Source organism: Carassius gibelio, chromosome A19 (genome assembly GCF_023724105.1).
Source record: "Carassius gibelio isolate Cgi1373 ecotype wild population from Czech Republic chromosome A19, carGib1.2-hapl.c, whole genome shotgun sequence".
Taxonomy (NCBI): domain Eukaryota; kingdom Metazoa; phylum Chordata; class Actinopteri; order Cypriniformes; family Cyprinidae; genus Carassius; species Carassius gibelio.
The window spans coordinates 22,296,624-22,322,837 of record NC_068389.1 but is presented as its reverse complement, the minus strand read 5'-3'; the positions used below and the strand labels follow the sequence as shown (position 1 = coordinate 22,322,837).

The following is a 26,214-nucleotide window of genomic DNA, read 5'->3' as shown; positions in this document are numbered from 1 at the left end:
TACCGTTTATGTTCCGTTTCGCCTTGGTAGATCTTTATATGTCAATGGGGAAATATTCCGTTAGCCTCCATAGCCTCTTTCAGGTTAAAATGTAGGTTAGTAGGATGTCGCTACATCCGCGCGCAGCTGGAGATGCTTTCAAACCGACGCTCTCGGTCTCGTGCCCGCATCCCGTTTCCGTGGTAACCAGCTCGTCCGCTTCATCAGCAGCACGCTGCAGGTTCATGCACATCTGTTGAACCAATGAACGAGTGTCCAGTGTTTCGGTCAGTTTTATGATGTAGGTTCATTTTTAAATATGAATTAATTTGAATACGTAGGTCTATGCGTGTAGCCTATAATAATGGATAATGATATTTACGTCTAACTGGCCTAGTTTATCAATCCTTGTCTAAAAGGACACAAAACATGCCTTGTGCATTAATAAAAGAACATGATTTTTACAACGCCTTAATATTTAATAGTTTGTAATGATTTGTAGGTTGCATTTAATAGATTACACTTTCATGAAAACGTTTGCAATTGCTTTGTAAAAGGTGTCATTATACCTGTTTCGGCTGAGTTTTAATTGCACTTAAAGCTTTTGACCAGCAGATGCCGCGAATATGCGCTGTCTCGAGCGCTTCGAAGTAGTGAATCATTTTGCAAAGCAATTGGTTCAATTGATTCAGAGTTTCGAAAAGCTTAGTTTCTCCATCACTCTCGGGAGGTGACCAGACAGGGATTAAGAAACACAAAAATCTATTAAAAAAATTGTTTGATTTAATTGTATAATCTTTAAATGATTCATCAGCATTATGTACGAAACTGTCATACAGAACAGCATTTATTTGAAATAGAAATCTTTTGTAACATGAATGTCTTTACTTTTATTTTAATGCGTCCTTGATGAATAAAGGTTCAAAATAAATCTTAATTATACCAAAATGTTGGACTGTAGTGTTTCACAGTTTTCCTAAAAAAAATTTAAAACAGTTTTCAACATTGATAATCACAAGAAATGTTTCGTGAACACCAAATCATCATATTGATTTCTGAAGGATCACGTGACACTGAAGAATGGCGTAATGACGTGAAAATTCAGCTTTACCACCACATGAATAAATTCCATTTAAAATGTATTTTAATTTAAATGAAGCCTTGCTGAATATAAGAGACTTCTTTCAAAAACAAATTTTTTTAAATCGTAATTATTTCAAACTTTTGACAGCTTGTGTGTATATATTGTACAATTTCTGGTGTTTCATATACTAACATTACTGTTCCCTATTGAGGCATGCAATCTACACACAAAGTACACACAAAGTCCGGTTAACTTGTAGACTTTAGGTATGCTGTGCTCTAATCAACGTATTGCTCAACTTCCCCTGATAAGAACTTCTCCTGCCCATGGGCTCGGTCATATAAAGTCTTGAGAGAGATGACCAGCATTTCTCAAAATCTTCACTCAGAAGCACAAACGGTAAGCTCTTCATTCTGCCATTTCATAGAAATGCATGGTCAAGATCAATGTAAATATTAGATTGATATCAGCTTTCTAAGGTGGCCAGACCCAGACAGTGAGCAGCCATGCCATCCGAGCTAGAGACCGCCATGGAGTCCCTCATCATGGTATTCCACAGCTACGCTGGAAAAGAGGGCAAGAGTGGCTCCCTGACCCGCCGTGAACTCCGAACCCTGATGGAGAACGAGCTCTCTGGGTTTCTCAAGGTGAAAAACTGTCATTCTCTCATAAATACTATCATTCTGTCAAGAGTCAAAAGTCAAGAGGAAAATGCATTCATCAATTGTATAGTTAACACTGGGGAAAACTGGGCATTGAAATGCTTGTGAAGAGGGTCAGACATACAGTGACAATAACAGGACATAAACAGACATAGACGTACGTGGAGGGCACTGAGATTTTGAGTGACTTCAGTGACCATAGGAAGAACAGACACAGTCAGAGCATTACATACAAATAAGTGTCAGTAACAGATACAATACATGTAGACAGTGTTAAGAGTTATAAGTAGTCCTGAGGTAATAATATAAGTTTATTGGGGTAGAGCAGTGTCTAAAATGTCAAATGTAGAGTATGGCAGAGCTACATGAAAGATAATTAAGTGGCAGTGAAGATGCATAAATAATAAATAAACTTAAGAGCAGCACACATTCTTGTATTCTGCTCTCCTCTTTCATTTTCCAAGAAAAGGAAATCCAGACCAGATAAGTTTTTCTCTCGTTTATCAAAAACATTTTACTCTCTTTCCCCACAGTCTCAAAAGGATCCGACTACTATAGACAGAATTATGAAGGACTTGGATGCCAATGGAGATGGGGAGGTGAACTTTGAGGAGTTTGTGTCTTTGGTTGTGGGTTTGTCCATCGCCTGTGAAGCGTGCTACAGGATGCAGTTAAAGAAGACACAAAGCTGGAAATGAAGAGGAAAATGATCCGTGCAGACAAACTGTAAAATTAATCATGTTGGTCTATTAAAATGTCAGATTTTTTTTTTACTTATCCTTTGAGTATGTTCATGTGTAGATCAGTATCGAATGAAAACCATAAAAACTACTTTTGGTTAAAGTACAGTGGGTGTGTATGACAGGTCTTTGGCCTACAGACAGTTTTCTTTTAGCTTCAACCCCATCTGTGTTAAAAGCAAACTATGTTAATATTTATAATAAAGCTTTAATATTAAAAAAGTCTTCATGTGCAGAAATTTATATTTAAAATACATGTCTATTCAGGTATGACAAGTATGAGTTTTTTTGTACTCTCTCTCTCTCTTTACGTCTAGGGTGTGTCCCATCCATGTTGGTAATGGTTACAACTTACAATGCAAACCCAAAACTGCTCGGCAAGAAAGGGAGTTAGAACTCAATAAGCCTTAGACGGCACCATATTTCATTTTTTAACAGGAATGAAAACAAAGACGTAAGTGACTGAAAGCACAATGCATGTAATGGACCGTACTATTGTTTAAAAACATACAAAATGTTCAGTTAATGAAATGTCTTCCTCAAAGAAACTTTTTGTTAAAAAAAAAACTAAAAAAACTAAAACACCATAAAAAGTTGTGAGTTGTGCAAATTACAACATGTCACACAATGAAAAAGATGGTGCTACATGCATGCATACATTATACATTAATCATATGTATATCCAGTCAATTTTTCTGTAAAATAATATATATATATATATATATATATATATATATATATATATATATATATATATATATATATATATATATATATATATACTATTTACAGTACATGTTATCCTTTTTCACAGCTAGTAAGGCTCTAGAAACTATTTCTTGCTTATGTTTAAAGAAACCTGTAATTTTGTGGCTTCCTCGTGGTCATATAATTTTCTGTTTTATAATGCAGTGCAACATTTTAGTATCCATAATATATAATATTACATAATATATACTATTAAAACTAATTAATACTAATGCTACTACTATAATAGCAATAAAGACAAAAAATAATCCACTGGCACAAGACAAATATGCATAAAATGCAGGATCAGATCTTTTGACCATAGCACATCGCCCAGTAACCAAGTCATTACAGTCTTGCTGATTTACACAGTGCTTTGCCAATGCTGCTAAATTTCAGACTGTTAGCCAACTTGTTTGCACTGCTAAAAATACAAAAAGCAAACCACCCCTTCAGCAAACCAAATAATTCCTCCTCCAAAACTGTATCGTACGTTTCTTCGTATGCCACAAGAGGGCAGAAAAGACCCGTAAAACATCCGTACATACATTGACAGACATATACAGACATTCATATAAAAATTAAATTAAATTAAATTAAATTAAATTAAATTAAATTAAATTAAATTAAATTAATCAGCTAATCACATCCACCCTAGAACTGTAGTATTATGCCATTTGAACTAAATTCAGTAAGATCAACACAGTTGATGAAGCACTTATTTTGGACAATGTTGCTTTATCCAAAAGTATGTTGTTTTTGTTGTCTATATATATGTAATTTATTTTTCCTTATTATTTCGGATCACACATAGCCATCTAAATGATCAAAATACAACATTTAATCTTACTAATGTGTGACTGACCATAAAATTTAGGGGAAACTAGGACTAGTTGTTTCAATTTACTGCTGTGAATATTTCTGATTTGACCTTATACCCCAGGTCAATATATAGTTATACTACATAGAGTTAAGACATATGTAATGAAAATTTTAACAACAAATTGAAATGAAAAAATAAATATATAAACAAATAATAAAGAATATATTAAAGTTTTGGTAAAAAATATGACAACTTGCACCAACATATGAAAAATATTCTTCGTTAAGAACATAGTTCAACCTTTCAGCTAAAATCTGAGTAATAGTAGGCCTAATAATAATAGTAATATTAATAGTAAATAATATTAATAATAATAAATCTGAAAATTAAGTCAAATCTGAATCTGAGAGTTGACAATTGTCAGAATGTATGTAGGTGTAGTTTTATTTACCTTGGTTCAATTGTTTACACAACAGCTAAAAAGATGATGTTATAGATTATGTATAGATTTTTTGTATAGATAAATTCACACACACACACACACACACACAAAGTATATATATATATATATATATATACAGAGCTAGGTAGTAACGGATTACATGTAATGTAAACTGGATTACGTAATCAGATTCCAAAACTCAAGTACTTGTAATTAGGGTAAACTACTTTTTTAAAATACTCGTAATCAGTTACTTTTGTATGGATTACATGATTACATTTTATTTACACAATGGTAATAAATTGTTCACAATTCATTGATTCTCCTAAATTTCCTTTTTTCTTCCTTTTTTAGTCTTTTTCAAAATTCATGTCTAGATATATATATTTTTTCATTGATACATTCATATGCACTCCTAGTGTTTTATTCGATTAAATATTTAACCTAATATTTTTAGTATCTGATTTCAAATTTTACTTAATTATAAGTAATTAATTATAAATTTTATTCAGTGTTACTAGCAAACACTACAACAGTAAGGCACATCAGTGTTTAACTGTCAACACTTTGCACTTGAAAAAGTAGCAATTGTGGCTCTTGTTGGTATTTTTTCGTGGTATATGTCAAAATAGTACAAGATTAGGCTAATTCAATATTTGTGCTATCCAATAAGGGTTAGCACAAATGTAATCTAAATGTAATCCAAAAGTAATCAGATTACGCAGGGCTCTCAAGTCTCACGCATTGGGCGTGAGACTCACGCATTTCAACCCGTTCACACGCTCACACGCCACACCTTGTATTTCTCACGCACAGAGACATTACGAGGATAACGCCCACCAAGTTGCGGCGCTATTTTTGTAAACAGTGAAACAGGTAACGTAGAGGAATCAAGTGAGTTCCCCGAAGGCCCTGACACGCACCAGCTAAACGAATAAAAAAATATAGCTACCGATCAACCAATCAGAAAATAGCATTGCTGTATCCGGGTAAGATTTTTACAGGCTCGTGTGCAACACAGATCCAGACTCGCTGAAGTAGGTAACGTTACGGTTACAGACTTGTCAAGACAATGACACAGATTTTCACTATATGTTTTTTTTTTATCAATATATTAATTTAACATTTTTTAAAAACAGTCTAAGATATGTTTTGGTCTGATGGTTATTATGACCCCGACACGCACGCAATTTTGGCCATTATACGTGGTCGGCCGTAGCTTTTGTGCCTATTATTAGCCCACTATTATTTTTTTATTGCCAAAGTTACACGTTGAAGAGGATGCGGGGCTACTCTGACAGTTTTATATAAGAGACTTCTATAATAGGCCTATCCATAATACTTGTATGGCAGTATCCATAATAGTTTAAAAAAAAAAAAAAATTTCTTTCCTTTTATTTTTACTGCACCTCATCCTGGTCCCCATTTTCAAAACGTTTTGCCTAGGCTATTTCATTATATTTTATCCAATGTATAATATTGATTATTGCATTCGTCTATTTCAAAGATGTCAGGGAAGAGGCAAAGGAGCAATCTTTCATGCTTTGTTCTAAAAGATCTGGGCCCGTATTCATAAAGAATCTTAATGCAAAAAGTAGTTCCTAGTGACAAAATTCTAAGAAAATTCTTAGAAATATGGGCGTTTACTTTTAAAATTAAAGAAAAAAATCCTAGTTAAGAAAAAAGTAATTCAGAAAGCATCTTATCCCTTAAAAGAGGTCTTAAGGTAAAATTTGTTATGAGCACAGACGAGGACTTTTAAGAGGCTTAAGAGTTTCTTTAGCAGAGGAGAAAATGGCAGAAAGATGAAGAGGCAGAAGAAATGTGTTGCAGACAATGGATGACAATGAGTTAATAAGACGGTATAGATTATATATAATTTAATATAATATAATTTAATATATAAATTAAAGTAATCACTACATTACGATATTTGGCAACTGGGAACATGCAACAATGCAATAGTGATGATTTGAGTCTGTCACAACCTTCTGTAAGCAGAGTGATCACACAAACAATTACAGCACTTTCAGAACATCTTATTGTGTTCGCAGTTCATTTCGTTTCCACTGGACATTCCCACCTTGCAGGCTCAAAAAACTGCATTTATGAATATAGCAGGCTTATAGGTGCGCACAAGCAGGGAATGAACCGTTAATAGTTTGTGCTATACGCTCCCATGTCTGCTTCTTGCCCTTGCTGTGTCTGAATTTTCCTTTAAGAATGTCCTGGTGTTCATCCACTAACTGGGGTAACAGTAAACACTGTTCCTCTGTCCAGTTTGGCTTTCTCGCCCTTCTTGGCTTTGATTCCATGTTTGATACATTAGAACCAACATTCAAACCGCCACTTAAATAGGACAGCAATCACTGTAATTAGAAAGAGTCGAGCAATTTTTATCATTCTAACCAATCAAATATCTTATAGGAAATTAAAAGCATGGTAAATAAAAAAATAGAATTCATATACACACATATAATGTGTGTGTGTGTGTGTGTGTGTGTGTGTGTGTGTGAGAGAGAGAGAGAGAGAGAGAACGGTCAAATAGGAAAAATTACGCATGTAAATTCAAAGTGAGAATTAGAATAGACCCTATACTTAAAATCACTCTTTTTTTCCTTCTTGGACTACCAACCAATCACAGTCTTCAAAAGATTGTGTCATACATAGCAACGGGGTCAACCCCGCCTCCTCACTAAGATGAACGTTTTTGTCTTTTCCTTAGTCAGAGTTGCTCTCAGATCGGTCCCGAATTGCTTTAAAGCTAAGACTCCTATGTAAAAGTTTTTAAGCTAAATTAAGAGTTTTCTGAGAGGACTTTCTTAAAATCATTATGAATGCGGGCCCAGCTCCCTAAAAAGGTGGCTAGGTCAGAGGAGGAGGCTGTGGAGAATACAGTAGGGGAGGGAGTGCCAGTAGAGGATGGGTGCATGGAAGAGACTGTGGAGGACCATAGAGGAAACAGTGGAGAAGCCACTGGAAACAGGGAAAAAGAGAGGGTTATGTAGAGCAGCCACCTGTAGGTGTTCCTTTAAGAAGGAGTGGTCAACACGATGGCCATTCATCACAATGGGAACCACCAGCTCTTTTTACTGGTGCTTAGTCTGCAGACAAGAGAACTCCTGTGTCCATCAAGGTGTGAGGGACATAAGCAGGGAGGCTTTCTAAAATAGCTGCATTAGTGTTAGTGCTTGCTCATTCAAATACCTATGCTGAGAGGGTTTTCTCCATGGTGGGATTAAACAAGACCAAAACCAGGAACAGCTTAGCACTTGATGGAACTGTGAAAAATGGCTGGCCTGGAACCACAGTGCTTCAAATGGGAGCCACCAACCCCTGGCCTCAAAACCAGCTACCAACACCTACTATAAACAGCACTGACCATTTTCTCTCTCTCTCTCACACACACACACACACACACACACACACACACACACACACACACACACAAATAAATGCTGAATTAAATAAATATTATTTTATTTGTAAGAATATGTGTCATTTATGAGATCAGACACCCGTCCCCATCAAACCCCTGCCGCCATCGCGACCGCGGGCAAAATCTCACTCTGAACTCAGTTCAAAACTTGAGAGCCCTGCTACGGTACCAAAAATGTGTAATCTAAGAGATTATAGGCATTCTGATGTCTTTAATAATTTGCTATGGTGAAATTGTATCGCTGTAGTTCTTTAAATTGTCTTCAAACTTCCACAATTGTGCTTGCAAACGTATACAAAACAAGATATCCTCATACTAGAATCTTTCACCAAAACAGACTGCCAGTCTCCACAGGGGCCTTCTTGTTCCCTCTAAAGACACTGGACACAGTCTGAGAGAGAAAGTGAAAGAAATCTTGTGATGGTTGGGCGGGTCAACGTATTTCTGGCTTGTTGTTTTGAAGGCCTACGGGAAGAGGAGAGGGGTTAAAACAAAACGAGTTAAAGATGGCGGAAATCGAAGGAGATGAGACTGCTCGGCCCGCTTCTCCGTCACTGTTACCCGCAGCAGCGTCCCGCGTTGACGGATCGGGGATGGTCGGTTCTGGAAGCCAAAGCCAGACCCCGACCCTGGTGACTTCGGGTCCGCGCGTGGTTCGGATAGTAAAGTCGGAATCGGGTTACGGATTCAACGTCCGAGGACAAGTGAGCGAAGGCGGCCAGCTGCGGAGCATTAACGGGGAGCTGTACGCTCCTCTCCAGCATGTTAGCGCCGTGCTCCCCGGGGGTGCGGCGGACCGGGCCGGTATAGTGAAAGGAGACCGAATACTAGAAGTGTAAGTCATTTCATCCTAAAATTCAACATTGCACTGCTGTTAGTCTGTTTGACACAGTTAACGTTACCCAGGCGCACTGTTGGCTTGACGTTAGCATAAGGATCTGTGTAGGCTAACGTTAATTGTTTAAGCTTTCGTGCTCGTGCACATCCCTGCTAATACAATAAACAGATCATTATTATGTAATACGTGAGCAGATAACGCATAATGGGAAGTTCTCTAACGGTATACGGTTGTTGTGAAATCATTGGTTTGGGGTGTTCAATAGTTCGTGCGTGGTTCCAGTGACGCTCATGAGTCTCGCGCTTGGTGACTTGTTGATGCATGACAGCTGCATGATAACATGCTGTCATGTTGATATCTTATCGCTGATACTGCTGATCAATAGAGGTCCTGACACGTTAGCATCTTAAATTGTACTAGCTGTGAGCCCGGCCGTGCAAATGCATATGATCGATCATATAAAAAAGACGGCAGACTATAAAAGTGATGGTGAGCTCGAATGTGTTTTAAATAGCTATTACTTGTATATGGAGCACTGGCTGGCCGATAGAATGCACACATAATAGCAAATAAGATTACATAAAATTTATATCTAAAACAAACACACATTTAAATTATATTTAGAGATGAATATCCCAATATGTAGCAGCTTTGAGATTTCCATTTTGCTGCTTAATAGAGCATCCCTTGTGTAAGATTGAACAAGCTTAAAAATGAAAACACAATTGCTGTTTTCTGATATTTTTAGTGAATGTTTTTTTTTCATTATACACACCATAAAGGTTTTGGACCAGTAGGACTTTTTAACGTTTTTGAAAAGTCTCATGCTTGCAAGTCTGCTTTTATTAGATACAATACAATCTGAGATATTATTAAAATTTATTAGGAAATATTTGACATTATATTTATTTTCAGTAGCCATTACATCAGTCTTCAATGCCACATCTTCAGGATTTCATTCAAATAATATTTTTAAAGAAATATTTCTTTTTCTTCTTCTTTTGGAAACTGTTCAGTTTTGTTCCAGCATTCTTTGACGAGTAGTTGTTGAAAGTTGAAAAGAACAGATTTTATTGGAGAAAAAATCTTATGTAACGTTATAAATGTCTTTACTGTCACCTTTGATGAATTTAATGTGTCCTTGCTCAAATAAAACTATTGCTTTAAAATATATATATAAAATCTTACTGACCCTAAACTTTTGAACAGTAATGTATTATGCATAACCCATATCACATATATAGCACTAGCAGTATTATATAGGCTGCCAAGCATTCTAGTTTTTAGCATGTCATGTGAACTACGAATAATATTTGCTCAGACGTCACAGGAGAATATTTGAAAATATATCCTTTGATAAGGCTGTCAGTAAATTTTGACATAAGGCAGAATGACTGATCTTTTTAATCAGCAAGGCTGCTAATTTCATTTCACAATATCAGCTGATTAAATGGTCATTGAGCAATAGAGAGACTGTGTGAACATTGAGAACAGTGATAAGAAAGTGTCTTCCTGCGGTGAATATTTTGCAGACGCTCTGCAGTGAATATTAACTCATAAGCTGCATTATGCATGTATAGAGCCATGTTGCTGGCCATAATTAGTCATTTGGAGGTGTGACTGGCATTTTGTATTGCACGGATGTATTGGGGTCACTGTTTTATCTTATGGATAAATCAGAAGAAATAAGGCAGAAAGTGGTGTAGTTCTTCATCATGCCACTCTGGTGGTGTGTTGTTTCCAGTTCACTCAAAACTCTTTGCCCTGACACTCTTTAACTTATTTGAATCTAATTTGTATGTATTAGGCCTAGATGAGCTCATGGCATTTAAACAAAGAAATCCTTCTTGCACTGCACACTAGTGTCAGAAGATTTTTTATTTGTGTATAAGAACTGATGTTAAAATACTTCATAGTTACAATACATCACAGTGACCAAGATCTGAATCAGTGTTGCTAATTTTATACCACGTTGACACATTGCATTCATTGAAAATGTCATGAAAACATTTACCCCTCCTTGAAAGGAAGGAAATGCAAAGGGTTATTAGGGACATGAAGGTTCTTATTTAGCCTCGATCAAGTTCAGTTCATTTAAACAACATTTCACTTTTACACCTAATATGAACATGTTCTTTACAGTTTACCTCCAATAATTCACCGGAAATTCTTGAGGAAAATTTTTTTATGTTTCAAGTTTTAAGGGAAAAAATAGTCTTTTCAAACAAATCAGCTTTGAAAATACAGCTTTTTCTGGATTGTGTTTGTTTTTGTGTTAATCAGTGTGAATGTTATGTTAAGGGGATGCCCACCCAAAAATGAACATGTTGTCATCATTTACTGTCATTGCAAAACTGTACGACTTTCAAACAGTTTCAGGTTCCCATTGACTTCAACACTGTTTTTTATTAAAGAAATTCATACCATGAAAGTCAACAGGAACCTGAAACTCTTTGGTTACCAACATCCTTCAAAATATCTTCTTTTCTGTTCCACAGAAGAAAAAAAGTTATGAGGCTGAGTAAATTATGACAGTTTCATTGTTGATGGACAATCCCTTTAAATGTTGCTTCTAGACTATTGTAAAATATCTACTGCTCGTTTGGGATAATGTTTGAGAACTGGTGCTTTCAAGATCTATTTATTTATTTATGCAATGTTTCAAAGTGCCCCTATTATGGGTTATGAAAGGTATATATTTTGGTTATGGAAGTCCCCAATAACAGGATGACATGCATGCAAGGTCAAAAAACACCTTCATTGTCTAAGACCAACAAGCGGGCGAACAGTATGCTAATGTTTTATGTTGACGTCAACATGGTGCACTTTCAGTTTTCAAACTTAGCAGGATGTTTTCATTCACTTACTGTGTTACACACAGCATGAAAGGTCATTTAAATAAATCCATAATAGGGTCACTTTAAAATGATCTTTTATTCTTTTTGGAAATCTAGTAAATCTAGTATGTAAAAGGTTTCATCAGCCCAGGGCTGGTCTACTGAGGAACTTCTTTAAGGAAGAAGAAGTGGCTTCACAAACCTTGGCTGAGTTTATTCATGAGTTTGAAGCGGTTTATCCCTTTTCAGTCTTTGGTGCGCGCCTGTCCTCGGTTCAGTGATTTAAACGTGAATATGTTGAAGGAAAAGAAAAACAATATGGTGTGTTTATAATATGTCAAGTTTTCATCTTCAACAGTTTTTTTTTTTTTTTAACAGTTAGCGGTACTTCCAGTCTTAAAATGAGGAAGTTTTGACCGAATCAGGGAATCGCTGCAGTCACGTGAATGTCATGACACACAGTTTGTTCCTGTTGCGAACTCATTATTCAGCATGTTCAAGTCTTCAAGCCTGTGTTTTTAGAATGAACTGGATTAAAGGATGAAACGTTTGCGTATTGGGTGTGAATGGTTGGATCTCTTCAATTCAGAGAGCCATTGTTTTGACCGAATACATAGTATCATATTTTTTGGTTTTATGTTTCTGTTTGTAAGAAGAAGATATGTTTCTATTTACATAATGAATTAACCATTACTAGAAGTGCTGTCTTCATATTGTGGATTTATTTAGATTAAATCAATTATTGCAGAAGAGCTTTGCATTTTTAATCTCCCTCCCCCTTTTATTATAATCAATCAAATCACTAATGAATTTGATTCAGGGTAGTGTAGAAAAGGCTGGTCTGTCAGCTCTGTCTACTCCTATTGTGTCCCGTCATGAAATATACGTTCTCCCTCCATCTGTCTCCCAGTTTATGAATAAGTGATGGTGGTAATAATTGATGGGCAGGTGGCATGTGCTGTCTCTGTCATTGTTGCTGGGCTCATGTGCACATGCAATAATAATTCATAACTGAATGGAGATCCCAATGACCCTCAACCTTTATTAACTGAAAACCTTTATAAAATAGAGGCTTTTAAAAAAGGCATCGTCAGTTCTCTACATGAAATGTAAACTTTTGCTTAGTAAACTACTCTGTGTTTCATTTCCTCAAATTGTTTAGTGGCTTTTTATACCAGTTTAAAAACAGGAACCTTTGTTTCGATGATGAAGAAACACATTTTTGGATTGTTTTATTACTAAAGATCTCATTGCTTGATGCAGATGGCCAATATTCGAATATTTGATATTGTAATATTTTACTGTTTTGACTGATTAAATAAATGCAGCCTTGGTGAGACTTCTTTCAAAAGCATACTGACCCCAAACTCATCTTAATATTTCACCCCTGTAACAAGACCCTTGTCTCCTGCAGTAACCGGGTGAGCGTGGAGGGGGCGACTCATAAGCAGGTGGTGGATCTGATCAGGGCTGGCGAGAGGGAGCTGGTGTTGACCGTGCTCTCTGTGCCGGCACAGGAAGCGGACGGACTTGATGGCGGCGAGGAAAGCACTTTGCAGCCCACTTACGACTACAGCGACAAGCAGGCCGTCCCCATTTCAATCCCCACATACAAACATGTGGAACAGCACTCGGAGAAGTTTGTGGTGAGTTGTGCAGAAAGTAAGAAAGCATTTGACTTTTTTGGCTGTTGTTCAGTGCTCCTAATCTTTGTCATCTTGCTCCTCCTGTCTTAGGTGTATAACGTGTACATGTCGGGCAGACAGCTGTGCTCGAAGCGTTACCGGGAGTTCGCAATACTTCATCAGAACCTGAAGAGAGAGTTCTCCAACTACAATTTCCCAAAGCTGCCAGGGAAATGGCCCTTTTCTCTGTCTGAACCACAGCTGGATGCTCGCAGGAGAGGCTTGGAGGAATACCTGGAGAGAGGTGAGACCGAGGACAGAGAGAGGAGGAAATAAAAGCCCCTTTCACACTGCCATTTTGGCAAATACACGGGTAAAGTGTTTTGGCAATTGTTCCCGGGTTGCTAGATTTTGCACTTTCACACTGCCAATGATTACCCAGGTCAACGTGGAAAGTGAGGAACAAATTGATCTCTGCTTCATTACAGTTTGCAAAAAATTTTTGTCGCAAACGTTGATCTTTCTTCAAAACAGACGGTAAAAGAGTCGCACAATAACGTGCATCATCATTACGACACTGCATTAGATCTGGGTTTTGTTCAGACAGCGCTCATCCCGGGATTGAATCCGGCAATGTTACTAGGTCCCCGACCCAGGTTCAATGGGTTTTCAATGTTCCAGCAATTTGCCGGGTCCGACGTGCAGTGTGAAAGGGGCTAAAGGTCAGATTAACCTCAATGATGAAAAAATGCAGGTCTTGTTTTTAATGTGTCCTGGTCCCATTTATTTTCTTACTCCCACCTACAATTTAATCTTACTGCCAATAATAATTTTCCATTCTTTACTGTATGTCTGTTTAATAAAACAACATTTAAATGCCACTTTATTCAACACATAATAAATAAATATATATATATATATATATATATATATATATATATATATATATATATATATATATATATATATATATATATATATATATATATATGTTTATATTTAAATTATTTGTTAATTACCAAAAATATTTTGTATAGTTTTAGTTAATAACGCTGGGTAAATACAATTTTTTTTATTAAATTTTAATTAATGATTATAAAATAGTCATCTTTGTGTAATTTTGGGAGGGTAAAATGTGACCTTACTACTTTTTTTAAACTTTAAAATGTACACATTAATTTATTTACAATGGAAGTGGTCTGCATGCTTGTTCACAGGGTGTTTATGATAGACACATGAGCTATGAAATGTACTTCTCGATATAAATATATATCCTTCCTTTCTCTCTGTCTATCGACATGTTTCAGTGTGCTCAGTGCGGGTCATCGGTGAGAGTGACATCATGCAAGAATTCCTGTCTGAATCAAATGAGGTAAAGTATGTGTGCGCAAACACTGTAGATCTGTGTAAAAATAGTTTTGCTCAGCAGCACTGTTTGTCTTGTGTTAAAGAACCACAACGGGATAACTGATGTGGAGCTCCGGATAGCGCTGCCTGATAAAACCACAGCCTCAGTGAGAGTCCGAAAGAATAGCACCACTGACCAGGTTTACCAGGTAAAATATCATCCACCAAAGTCTGGCACTCAGATAACACAGTCTGTCTATTCAAATATCAACTCAAGCACCTCAGCTAAAGCTCATCCTCGTCGTAAACAAGTATCATTTCCTCCTCTTGTTCAGGCTCTTGTCGTGAAGGTTGGAATGGACAGCATCATGGCCAGTTACTTTGCTCTCTTTGAAGTTATTAACCAATCGTTTGGTGAGCATTTACTAGATTTTCCTTCAAGTGTTAGTGTTCTGAATCAGTTTCTGGCTCGACAAGAAGAAAACTTTTAGGTATTCACTGTGGAAAGCGGATGACCTTATGAAATCAAAAGCAATTGCATTCATGATCCTTAGTAAGGGCGATTTAACTGCCCCTTGTGTGCACAAACTTCAGTGTGAATCATCCGCAAAACCCTTCTCATAGATCACTCTTAGAGAAAACATTACAGAAATGTCACTTTCAAAAGGTACTAATATGAACACTTCAGATACTTATGTACTTTTAAATTTGTAATATGTACCTTTGAGCCACTAATATTTACCATTTAGGGGTAAATAAGGTACAAAGATTTTTGACCTTGGCTTGGGCACCTCCCCGTAACAGCTTTGTTCCTTTTTTCTGAGAGTGAAGATTGTTTGTTTGTCTGTAAATAATGCACATGTGGGTATGCCACATATGATGGCTAAATAATTTACAATAAATCCAATTTATTGTAGAAACATAATTATGTGGGGCTTTCGAGTTTCAGAAATAAAGAAAACATCCCAGAAAAGTCTGATTAAAGTGGTCCTTTGCACTATTCCTAATCATACAATAGCTATGTGTGCTGAAATAGACTAGATCTTTGAGTCAGTGAATTATTTAATGAATCAGTTTGTGAACTGGATTAGCTAATTCACTGAAAAGATCCCACTCAAAAGGCTGTTTATTTAATATAAATATTAATAAATATTATTATTATTATTATTATATATAAAAAAAATTCAGAAATATTTTTCAATTAATGTTTAAAACGATTGTAGTAATCGTAATACTTTTTTATTTTGAGCAAAGAAAATAAAAATAACAATAATACATATTAAGACACATACATAGAAAATTAGAACAGTTTATCTCACACATATATGTATCCATACATATACCTTATACATAATAACTACAGACAAATATGCACACATATATACACATGCACATACATATACACATACACATGACTGACCCCAAGGTTTCAAGATTCAGTTTTGTTCATCATGCAAAGCTGTTTTCTAATGTATCAGGTTCACCATAAATCACTAAACTGTTTGCATGTGTAGTTTACTGAAAACCTCTCTCTTTTTCTGTGTTGTCAGTGCGCAAATTGGCTCCTAATGAGTTCCCGCACAAGCTGTATGTTCAGAACTACACATCAGCTGTCCCCGGGACGTGTCTCACGATGCGGAAGTGGCTCTTCAGCACACAGGAAGAGGAACTGCTGCAGGACAACCCTCTCGCTCTGCACTACTGCTTCCATCAGGTCAGTCCCACCGGCCGTAACCGATGAACTCGGTTTACTGTCAATTCTCTCCTTCATTACAAATAAAATATATATAGATAGTGTTTACAGGCATTTAGCACTGTCTTTATGATGGACTCTTATGGACTAAAGCAATAAGTACAAACACTTTGCACATTACAGTAAATGCAGACCATAAACAGCACAAATGGACTTTGTACAGTTAGCAAGGTGTCAAGTTAATGCCTCATCTAATCCCACACATGCCTGTTTAGGTTAACTTGAAATTGTATTCGGCGTATTTGTATAGCTGAAGTCCAGTAAGATGCCTCTAAATCTGTGGTTTTAATTTAAAAAGCACTTCGTTTTAACTTATATAATCAGATCAGTCATATCATCTTTTACATGTTTTTTTTTTTTTTTCTCTTCAGGCACAGGATGATGTTAAGAAGGGATTCATTAAAGCGGAGGATAAGGCATACCAGCTGCAAAAACTAGCAGAACAGAGGAAAATGACAACGGTCTCATACTTTATCCATCATAGAATGCATCTTTTTATCTTTTCGTTGAAACCTGTGAATAACACATCCAGGCCTCACCTCAAAATCAAATAACAATAAAATCAAGCCAATTTATTTTCTTTCAACTTTTACTAACATTTGCCTCAAAGATTCAAATTCTCTAAAGCAAAAGCAGAAATAAAAAAACCTTTCTCAGTAGTGTTCTTTCTCATGCACTGCCTTTTTGTCACAAAGCAAAATCAATTACATATCACATACATAACATCTAAGCGCATATTGTTTTGACATAAAATAAACATCTGTGTGGTTGTTCTTTTTTTCAGTATCTGAGTCTTTTGCGATCATGTGAGGGATATAACGAGATGATGTTCCCTCACTGTGCATGTGACTCACGGAGGAAAGGTCATGTGATCACAGCCATCAGCATGAAGCATTTCAAACTGCACGCCTGCACAGAGGACGGCACTCTTGAGGTGCGCGAATGTTAACTACATCATTTTAATGCCTAGAATGCTTCATTTGCCTTTATATATGCTGAAGCATATCACCGAATTCTGAGGTGTTTTGCCCATAGTAATGCTTTATCTGTGACTCACAGAATCAGGTGATCATGTTCGAATGGTCAGAGATGCAAAGATGGGACACAGATGAAGAGGGTATGGCCTTCTGCTTTGAATATGTGCGCGGAGAAAAGAAACCTCGCTGGGTCAAAATATTCACTCCTTATGTAAGTCACCCCAAAAATTTGAATTCGAGTTGAATTATTTAAGTGTGGAATTATGTTTTGTAGAAACAGAAATAGTCCCTGAATCTTGTGCCCTTGTGTTCGCTTCTCCAGTTTAACTACATGCACGAGTGCTTTGAGAGGATTTTCTGTGAGCTTAAATGGAAGAAAGAGGTATGAATAACTTACTTTTCTGTTTTAGTTTCTTTACCTTTCTTGTGGTTTGTTATTAATGAGTTTCTTTTTGATGTGTTAAAGGTTGAAGACGAGGCTTCAGACAAAGGCAATAAGAACTGTAGTAATAATGGTAAGAAGAAAACCACTTTGCCCTCTTTTTATCACACACACACACACACATTATAATGGGATTTTGCTGAGTGTACTCATGTGATGACCATATTCTCAATGAAACCTGAAATGCTGGTTGATTCTTACCACACTTACTGAAGTATCAAGTACAGAGTCACATGTCATGCGTGTGATGCTCCTCTGAACCATCAGTGCATAAAATGAACCCTGCACCTTCTCGAAAGATTAAATAATGGTAATGCATTCCTTTATTATGTAAAACAAAATGCAGGAAATGATTCAGCTGCACTGTAGGCTAGACTGGAAACACTCTAGCAGATGTGCTTTTATTACTGAACACAGTTTTATTCATTGAGCAAATAATACAAATAATATATTTGCATTTTTCAGTTGTGCTTGTGCAATAAAGTACAATTAAATTAGGTTTTCTATTTAATATTTATTAATATAAAATATTTAAAATATATATATATATTATTTTATTTAATTTTCTATACAAAATTAATCATTTCATACATTAAAATTAGATATGTACATTTCAATATTTCAAAATATTTTACATTTATTAAAAAAATTGTGTGTGTGTGTATATGTGTGTGTGTGTGTGTGTGTGTGTGTGTGTGTGTGTGTGTATATATATATATATATATATATATATATATATATATGTATATATGTTTGTGTGTGTGTGTTCATGAATATCTGTAAATATAAAGATTCTTTCATAATTATCATGTTAATAAATGTAATTAAATTTAAAAAATTTTACTTTTTTATTTGATTTAAGAAATGAAATCAATGTATAATACAAACACGCATATAAGAAATACATGCAAGAAATATTTTAAATAAAGATTATTTAATACATGGAACATAATTTGTAATAAAATATTCTAATATAAACATAAAATAATCTGTAAATGTATTTTTTTGTTATAAATAATGTGTGTGTGTGTGTGTGTGTGTGTGTTTATAATATTTATAAATATTTGTAAATATAAAGATTATTTAATACATTTTAATACACCCTGCCCCAGTCTAGGCCACTGAAAAGGACTGATGTCTTCTGTAGTTGGAATGTAATTGTGATTTTAAACTTAATGGACCTGTAAAACAGAAGGCAGAATTCATAAAACATTATTTGAACTGCTCAGTGAAACGATTGTGAATTGCAGATTACCTCTCGCCGCTGGAGCAACAGAAGGGATGGCGCCACCTAGGGGACGAGATTGCCACTTCCTAAAACTCTTGTCTAGAGCCTGTGGATCATCACACTAGAGCAGACCACCAGAACGACCACGTGACCACAGCAACACCCCAGCGACGCCACAACAACCATGTTTCCACGGAGACAAAAGTGTGCCTTTCAGATGCAGAGCATTCCATATGGCAACCACGGCAACGCAAAATGCCATCATCGTGGCAGAGCAGACACATAACAATCGCTGCGGGGATGTTTTGCACCAATGGGTTCTGCTGTCATTTCATCAGTAGATACTTTGAACTCACATAAGTACATGTAAAATACCACATAGGACCAGACCTTAAGATCTTCCATGCTGTCAGTTTAGGAGACACGCTCTTCTGAAAGTCTACTGGCTGGATTTTGGAGAGCATTAGCTAAAGTCGAGCACTGTTATCAGGGCAGCGTAGTAACAAAAGACCACTTTGTGATTTGAACAGCAGCCGCTATCACAATTGCTAAAAAATTGTTATATATGGGAAGGGGACGTCATGCCTTAACAAAAATTTATTTGTGTAGCAAACAATTAATATGGGATCTCTCTAAAATCATATTGTGATGGCATGATTGCTTGGTTTTCCCAGTATAACTGACTAAAATGGGCTCTTTCTTCTTACTTCCCATTAAATGAGGAGTTAAGTGTGTGTGTGTGTGTGTGTGTGTGAGAGAGAGAGAGAGAGATTGTGTGATTAAGAAGTGAAAGACAGGTGTGGTTTGCATAAGTGACCTGTAGGGGGCATCAAACACACAAGCAGCTGCGCTCAGGATAATGTTGGACTTGAGTTGAGTTTATTTGCTAGTCTCAGAGGGAACATCATCAAGTCTTCGTCTGAGTTGGTTTTCATGTTATTTATTGTTGGAGACTGCAGAGGCTTGCCTTGCTCAGTCAGAGAGAGACAACACAATAAGGGGCAGTTTGAACAGTGCTTCTTTTCTTATGGGGTTTCAGGAAGAACTGATCGACAGAAGGCAATTGCTTTTTTAAATTCCCCACCGAGTGCTAAAATAACAGTCTTTTCGAAAGTGGTCTGTTTGCCATTTTTCTTTTTGTAACTCGTAAGCTGTTTTTTTACACGTAAGCAGAGAACCATAGCTTAAAATTTTGGTGGACCCCGCTTATCACAGGAACAGGCACAATTTTTCCATTTCCTTAAAAGAATAATTCACCCAAAATGAAAATTAGCTGAAGATGTACTCGCCCTCATTTTCTTCAGAGGAAGATATATGGGAAAATTTTGAATGACATCACTTGCTTTTCACTTCACAAGACATTAACTGATGGACGTTAATTGATGCATCCATTCATTGCTGAGAATCCACTGGTGAGGAAGTGATGTAATCCTGAATTTCTCCAGTTCTGTTCTGATGAAGAAACAAACTCCTCTACATCTCAGATGACCTGAAAGTAAACAAATACTCAGCAAATTTTCATTTTAGGGTGAACTTTTCCTTTAACAGACATGCATGTTTAATGCAAGTCAAAAGCTTTCCATTCCAGCACAATACTGCGATTAAATCAGCTTATCGTCATCCAAATGCTTAAGCCGCCTTGGCTACGATACCCTGATCAATAAGTGAGTTTGTAATGTATGTGTGTGTGTGTGTGTGTGTGTGTTCTACATCAGATTGCTCTCTGGGGAGAGTAAAGGCTCCTATTATAGCAGCACAGTAGCATCTGTGGTCTAAGCATATTTACAAAAACTTAATTGGTGTCTTCAGTCCTGATTATTTCCGTGTTTGATGAGTTCAGGCAGTTTATCAATGTGAATGAAGAAAAGGAAAAAAAAGTAAGACCTGTGTGTATTTTGGTTGTGTAATTTGTCTTTTCGTCAGGAGTGCAGGTGCGACACTTTTTGTATTGTTCGGAAAATGTCAAAAGTGTTCCACCTCGTAATGTTCACCAGCGCTATAAAATAATAACTGTTTGGTCAGTGTTTCTTATTTTGTGTCAGTGTGCCAGGGGAAAAAAACTATATGAATGTACCAGAATGTATTTATAACATGGATGATTATTAAAGATTTCTTTTGTTATTAACTTGAACTGCAACCATTTAAGATCATCATAACGCTTCAGTTTAAAACTTAAGACACTAACCTACTCTTAACCTCCCATCGAGTGCTTTCTTTACTTTTAGGCCCACATTGAAAGTATTATTAATGTTTTTCCCAAAAACCAGTGTGTTGGGACTATTACTGATCAAGTTTAACTGCAATTTGTCTGTGTTCTGCGCTTCATCTGTAAATTTGACTGCTTAAGTCTAGTGCTGACAGAGTCTTTGTAGCTCTTCTGACTGAAAACATTAAGTTATTTTTTCTGCTAAATCAAGGGGTCTGAAGCAAGGCCTTTGCTGTGGTGGGTTTCGGCAAGGGCTTTGTATGGAAAAAGATATTTCATGTAGCCTAGATAATGGCGTAAGTTAACAATAATATTGGGATACAATAGTTTTATATTTGAAAAGTGTGAAGGTAAAATTGACCAGAGTTATAAAACGCAAAAAAGCTTTGAGAATGTCATGTAGGTTGAAACATTGTAACATACTATTTTAAATAAAGTGACCTATTGAAAAAAATAAAATAAAATCTGTGTTGTTACTCTCAGGTGACCTTTCTAATGCATCCCAGCCCATAAGTAACCAATTACATTAATGCACTTTAATATATAGACATTTATGAGTGCGAGTCAGGCAGCATGCACTTTGGTGAAGTACATTTATGAAATGGTAAAGTACAACCTCTATAAACTTAAACCTTGCTTATTTCTAGCATATAGCATTACAACAGAACCACGCAGTGTGTGCCACTGACAACTTTGATAAAATGGCTTCATAATTTTTGACGAGTGCATTTGATTTTTAATTATCATTACACAAATTAGTCTGTTCCTAAGATGAGAATATAATTAAAGGCAATTATAAATGTGATCATGCTACAGACGAGATACTGTAGCTCAGATTGCTCAGGAAGTTAATGTTGGTTCTGATGGAAAGGTGTCAGAATACACAGAATACCCTATCAAGCGCAAGGTTGGGGGTTCGATTCCCAGGGAACACATGATATGTAGAAATCGATAGCCTGAATGCACTGTAAGTTGTCTGCTAAATGCATAAACTTACTTTAATTTAAATTTAAATTTAATATATATATAATCTTCACTAGAATTTAAATTAAAATAAAACTAAATTAAACTTGTTAAACTAAAACAAAATTACTAATACTGAAAAAATGTAACAGACATAAAATGAATAAATAAATACATTGAAAAAGTATAAATAAAATGGAAAAAAGAAAAGCTCATTCATAATATAAAAAATCTAATAGTATGTCAGCGATAATAATAATAGAAAAAATACTGCCTAAGAATTAAAAAACTTTTTACTCTCAATTCTGACAATTGCAATTTAACATATCTTACAATTATTTTTTTTCTTCTCAGAAGTACAATTGCATGCAGTTTGTCTAATGAGCTAATGAGCCTGATCTCTTTATTGAATCAAACACACAGCATGAGCAGTGTAGCTAAAACTCAGTTTTGTGTCAGTTATTTGAATGAATGAATTACTGGTTTTAATCAGTCTGACTCCCACTGTGAATTTAATCAACAGAGCTGTTACTGAATCAACATCTGATTCACTGCAAGTCTTTTCAGTGATGTCCATATCAAAATGAAGATTTGTATCAATATCATTTCTAACTGATTGTCTATATGGCAATAATATAAATAGCTGTTCTTCAGCTTTATTTGACCATTTACACTGTAACCCATGGTGTGCACATAAACATAGGCACTTACAGACTTTAGCACGCTCCGCCCACTATTTACATACATAATTACAAAGTCATAAAAGCACTGTAAAGTTTAGAGGAATCGAGAATGTAATAAATTGCTGTTACGGGATCGAAGGATGAAGCTGTCCATGGAGTTCGAGGGAATCGATACAACTCTAAACTGCAACGATCTGCAGAGGTCAAACTGGATGAAGTGTCGGTCTGCTTTACCTCAGACCTCAGCTGTCTGAAGAGTGCATGTGTGTCTCTGCCTGTAAGTGGCTGATGCTTGAAAGATTAGAGTCTGAAGGATGGGAAGTGTGTTTGAAAGAGCGCAGTGGTCTCATAGGACCACTTGTGTTCACTCCACTGGACTGAAGGTGTTTTAGCCAGCCAAATCAGTGCTAACAAAGGCTCCCATGAAAAACCCACTCATCAAACCAGGAAGGATTCTCACTGCATCTTTATTCTATTGCTTTTACATGTTACAGTGGTATTTGCTTATCCGCAGGGTTTTAATCATAATTTTAAAACCATGTTATTATATTAATTATTATAAGGTGTGCATTTATATTTTAATTATTATTATTATTATTATTATTATAACAACATGTAAAGGCTCACATTGTAAAGTATTAATAATTATATTATTTTATTTATAATATGTAAAGTGTTTACATTTTAAATTATTGTTAGACTACCCTTATTAACTATTCTTATTATGATAATAACAAAATTTGTAAAATGTTTTCATTATTATTATTACATGTGAAAAATACAAATAAAATAAAAGTAAAACCTATTACAATTAAATTAAATATTTACTTAAATTTATATAATTCATGTTTTTTTTTTCTAAAAGTGGAACTCAAGGGATCATCATGGGATTTTATTTTATAAATACAATAGGATATACAAAAACAGTACAGTGATACAGTCATCTTATGAAAATAATATTTTCACATATTTATATGTAAATCATATTTGGGGTTTCAAAGCAAGTTTGGAGACCCCTGACCTGCAGTACACTTACAAAATTCTCTCACTTACTTTCGTTTACAGACCTTCATCTTTATATCTTGCTTTATTTCCCCTAAACAGCCCCATCCCTTTCTCTCAATCACTCTCTCTCACTCTCCCTTGTCATTAGTATCGACCGTGCCCATCTTACCCCGTTAATTAAAAGCTATTGATCGTCGGCCGCATGCCAGCAATATTATAGACGGCGTCACAGGAGGAACAATTCAGAGATCAGCCAATACGTGTTTGTGTCAGTGTCTTTAAGGGGGACAAAGAATGACACTGAAAAAAAAAGACAATTAACAATTTGAGAGAGTAAATGTTCATGCATCTTCAAATATATGCTGCCTTTTCAAGGTTGTCGGTAATCAATATGGTTCCACCCTGTCACCCTCTTACCTGATAAAGACCTATTTATCTGATTTTAAACTGACTTCATGCATTTAATGCTCCTTAAGAATTTAATTTCACCATTTTGAGCCCATTTCAGTACACATGTAGTTTTAAAACATATAGATCTTTACAGTTACATTCAACTCTTTATATTTCTGACACATTGAGATGCCAGTCTAACAATTATCTACCATAGTGTCATCATTCATGCTCAAACGCACACTAGTTTTACCTTCACACAAGACTGGCTCTGTTCTTCTCCGGCTCATACGCACAATCATCATCTCTGGCATATCTCTGTGCCATCACCTTTATTTGCCACACACACTCACTCTTATTCCCCTATATCCTCTTTTTCTCCATCTGAGTGAGCACGGTAAATCTGGACAAGTCAATGTGCCAGCGCAGCACATTCACGGAGAGAGGCGAGTGAATTACTCTAGCAGACGAGCCATGGCTGCCGCAGCAATGGCAGACACATGCAATTTTTATTCACTGATGCTGATTGAGAGCCACACTGCATGTTGGAATAGGAAATTGAGCTATATATGATTTCTTATAAGCCACAACATCCCCACAGAGTTCAGCGTTTATCATCATAATGTTGTCAAAATAGCAATGGACATTTGCTTTTCTAAAATAGCATTTTTGGTCCAACGTCCAGAAAACAGTTTTGAAGCATCAGCATTTTCGGTTACTGTACTGTACTATAACAAAATAAAATTAGCAAATTAACATTGATATATTTTAACATCAAATCATAATAATAAACCTTAATTAACTCCTGTTAATCACAGCTTTTACTGTCACATATTACCATTGTGACAACAATCTTTAAGTCAATTAAGGTAGAAATTGTTTAATACTGATGCATTTTTTATTAATTCATAAATACATATTATTAAAGAAGGATGTGCTAAAGCTTTTATACAATATCCTAGTCGGTATAAAAATCTAAACTGAGCGCATTTACATCCTTCCATTTAACGTCTAGCCAGTTTTCTCTGTAAAATATCCTGTTATAGTCTGAAATGCATCACAAGACAAAAGTAAAAGGCATTGTTAGTGTATCTGTGATCTTAATTGCCATTGATTTATAGAATTTTAATATAATTACATTATAATCTAATAAACTCTTATTGGATTATAGGTCATTGTAGTTTATAACATTTTGTTTGTAATGTTTTGGCAGTTTTGGGGGGCGGTACACGATGCACGATCGAGTGCTTTCCCTCGTAAATTCCTGCTCTCTCTCCAAACCATTAACTTTTCACCATCCCCCGCTCCATCCCTCCTTCATGAACGAGTGATCAATTAAAACCCTGTCAGGCCGGGACCACAGGTCAGCATTTCCTCATCTCTGTCTGTTTATAGAGATCTAGATTTTCACGTAACTCACAATACAATGTAGAACACACTGTGATGCATCATGTCAAGTGTGAAATAAACTATGAATTGCTTTACTTAATTAGTGAAAGATATAGTCTCTAATATGTTTTGTTGCTTATTTTGACAACCTATTTCTATATTAATTTAATCGTAGGAAATAATGTGAACACATGAAAGTTTTATTTAAAAATAAAAACATTAAAAAAATTATATTGAAACCGACACAGTCACACAACTGTCATTTCCTGCACTTATTTTCATTTTCCTTAATTGTGCATGTAAGAGAATCATTTGCTTGCTACAGCCAGCCATGAAATGACAAAGCAAGCACATACTGTATATTAGAAAAGAATACTTTATTCAAAGATGGGAAATGGTTTGTGTCTGCATCGGAGAGAGAGAAATTTGAAAGTAATTTGCTTGGTCCCCCATTTAGATTAGATGGCTGGCATTTTATAAGAGCACAGCGAGCAGCAACATTCTTTTGGCAGCGTGCACTTATTTGGATGAACTTTAATTAATACCATAACAACCACTAATTGCTATAATGACCCTAGCAATAAAGTAGTACTTGCAATAAGACCCGGAAACCAG

General features: G+C 35.8%; 2 protein-coding genes and 1 long non-coding RNA gene across 3 annotated transcripts; 2 read left to right on the top strand and 1 right to left on the bottom strand.

Annotated features, from left to right (window-relative positions):
• Positions 1–1,353: 1,353 nt before the first annotated feature.
• LOC127935331 (protein S100-A1-like) lies at positions 1,354–2,688 on the top strand. Its single transcript, XM_052533112.1, has 3 exons — positions 1,354–1,462; positions 1,534–1,710; positions 2,259–2,688. The coding sequence occupies exons 2-3, from the start codon at positions 1,570–1,572 to the stop codon at positions 2,421–2,423; spliced, it is 306 nt and encodes a 101-aa protein (XP_052389072.1). The 5' UTR covers positions 1,354–1,462; positions 1,534–1,569; the 3' UTR covers positions 2,424–2,688.
• Positions 2,689–6,342: 3,654 nt separating this feature from the next.
• On the bottom strand, positions 6,343–8,078 carry LOC127935334 (uncharacterized). Its single transcript, XR_008148066.1, has 2 exons — positions 7,685–8,078; positions 6,343–7,581 (listed from the first exon to the last, which is right to left on the bottom strand). It is a non-coding gene; the product is annotated as an uncharacterized LOC127935334 (long non-coding RNA).
• A 259-nt stretch (positions 8,079–8,337) lies between these two features.
• On the top strand, positions 8,338–21,633 carry LOC127935325 (sorting nexin-27). The gene is made up of 13 exons (XM_052533107.1): positions 8,338–8,751; positions 13,006–13,237; positions 13,328–13,520; positions 14,524–14,588; positions 14,668–14,772; positions 14,899–14,977; positions 16,114–16,277; positions 16,688–16,777; positions 17,101–17,250; positions 17,376–17,504; positions 17,616–17,675; positions 17,760–17,808; positions 18,986–21,633. Exons 1-13 carry the CDS (start codon positions 8,423–8,425, stop codon positions 19,051–19,053), a joined length of 1,713 nt encoding a protein of 570 aa, XP_052389067.1. The 5' UTR covers positions 8,338–8,422; the 3' UTR covers positions 19,054–21,633.
• The last annotated feature ends 4,581 nt before the right edge of the window (positions 21,634–26,214 follow it).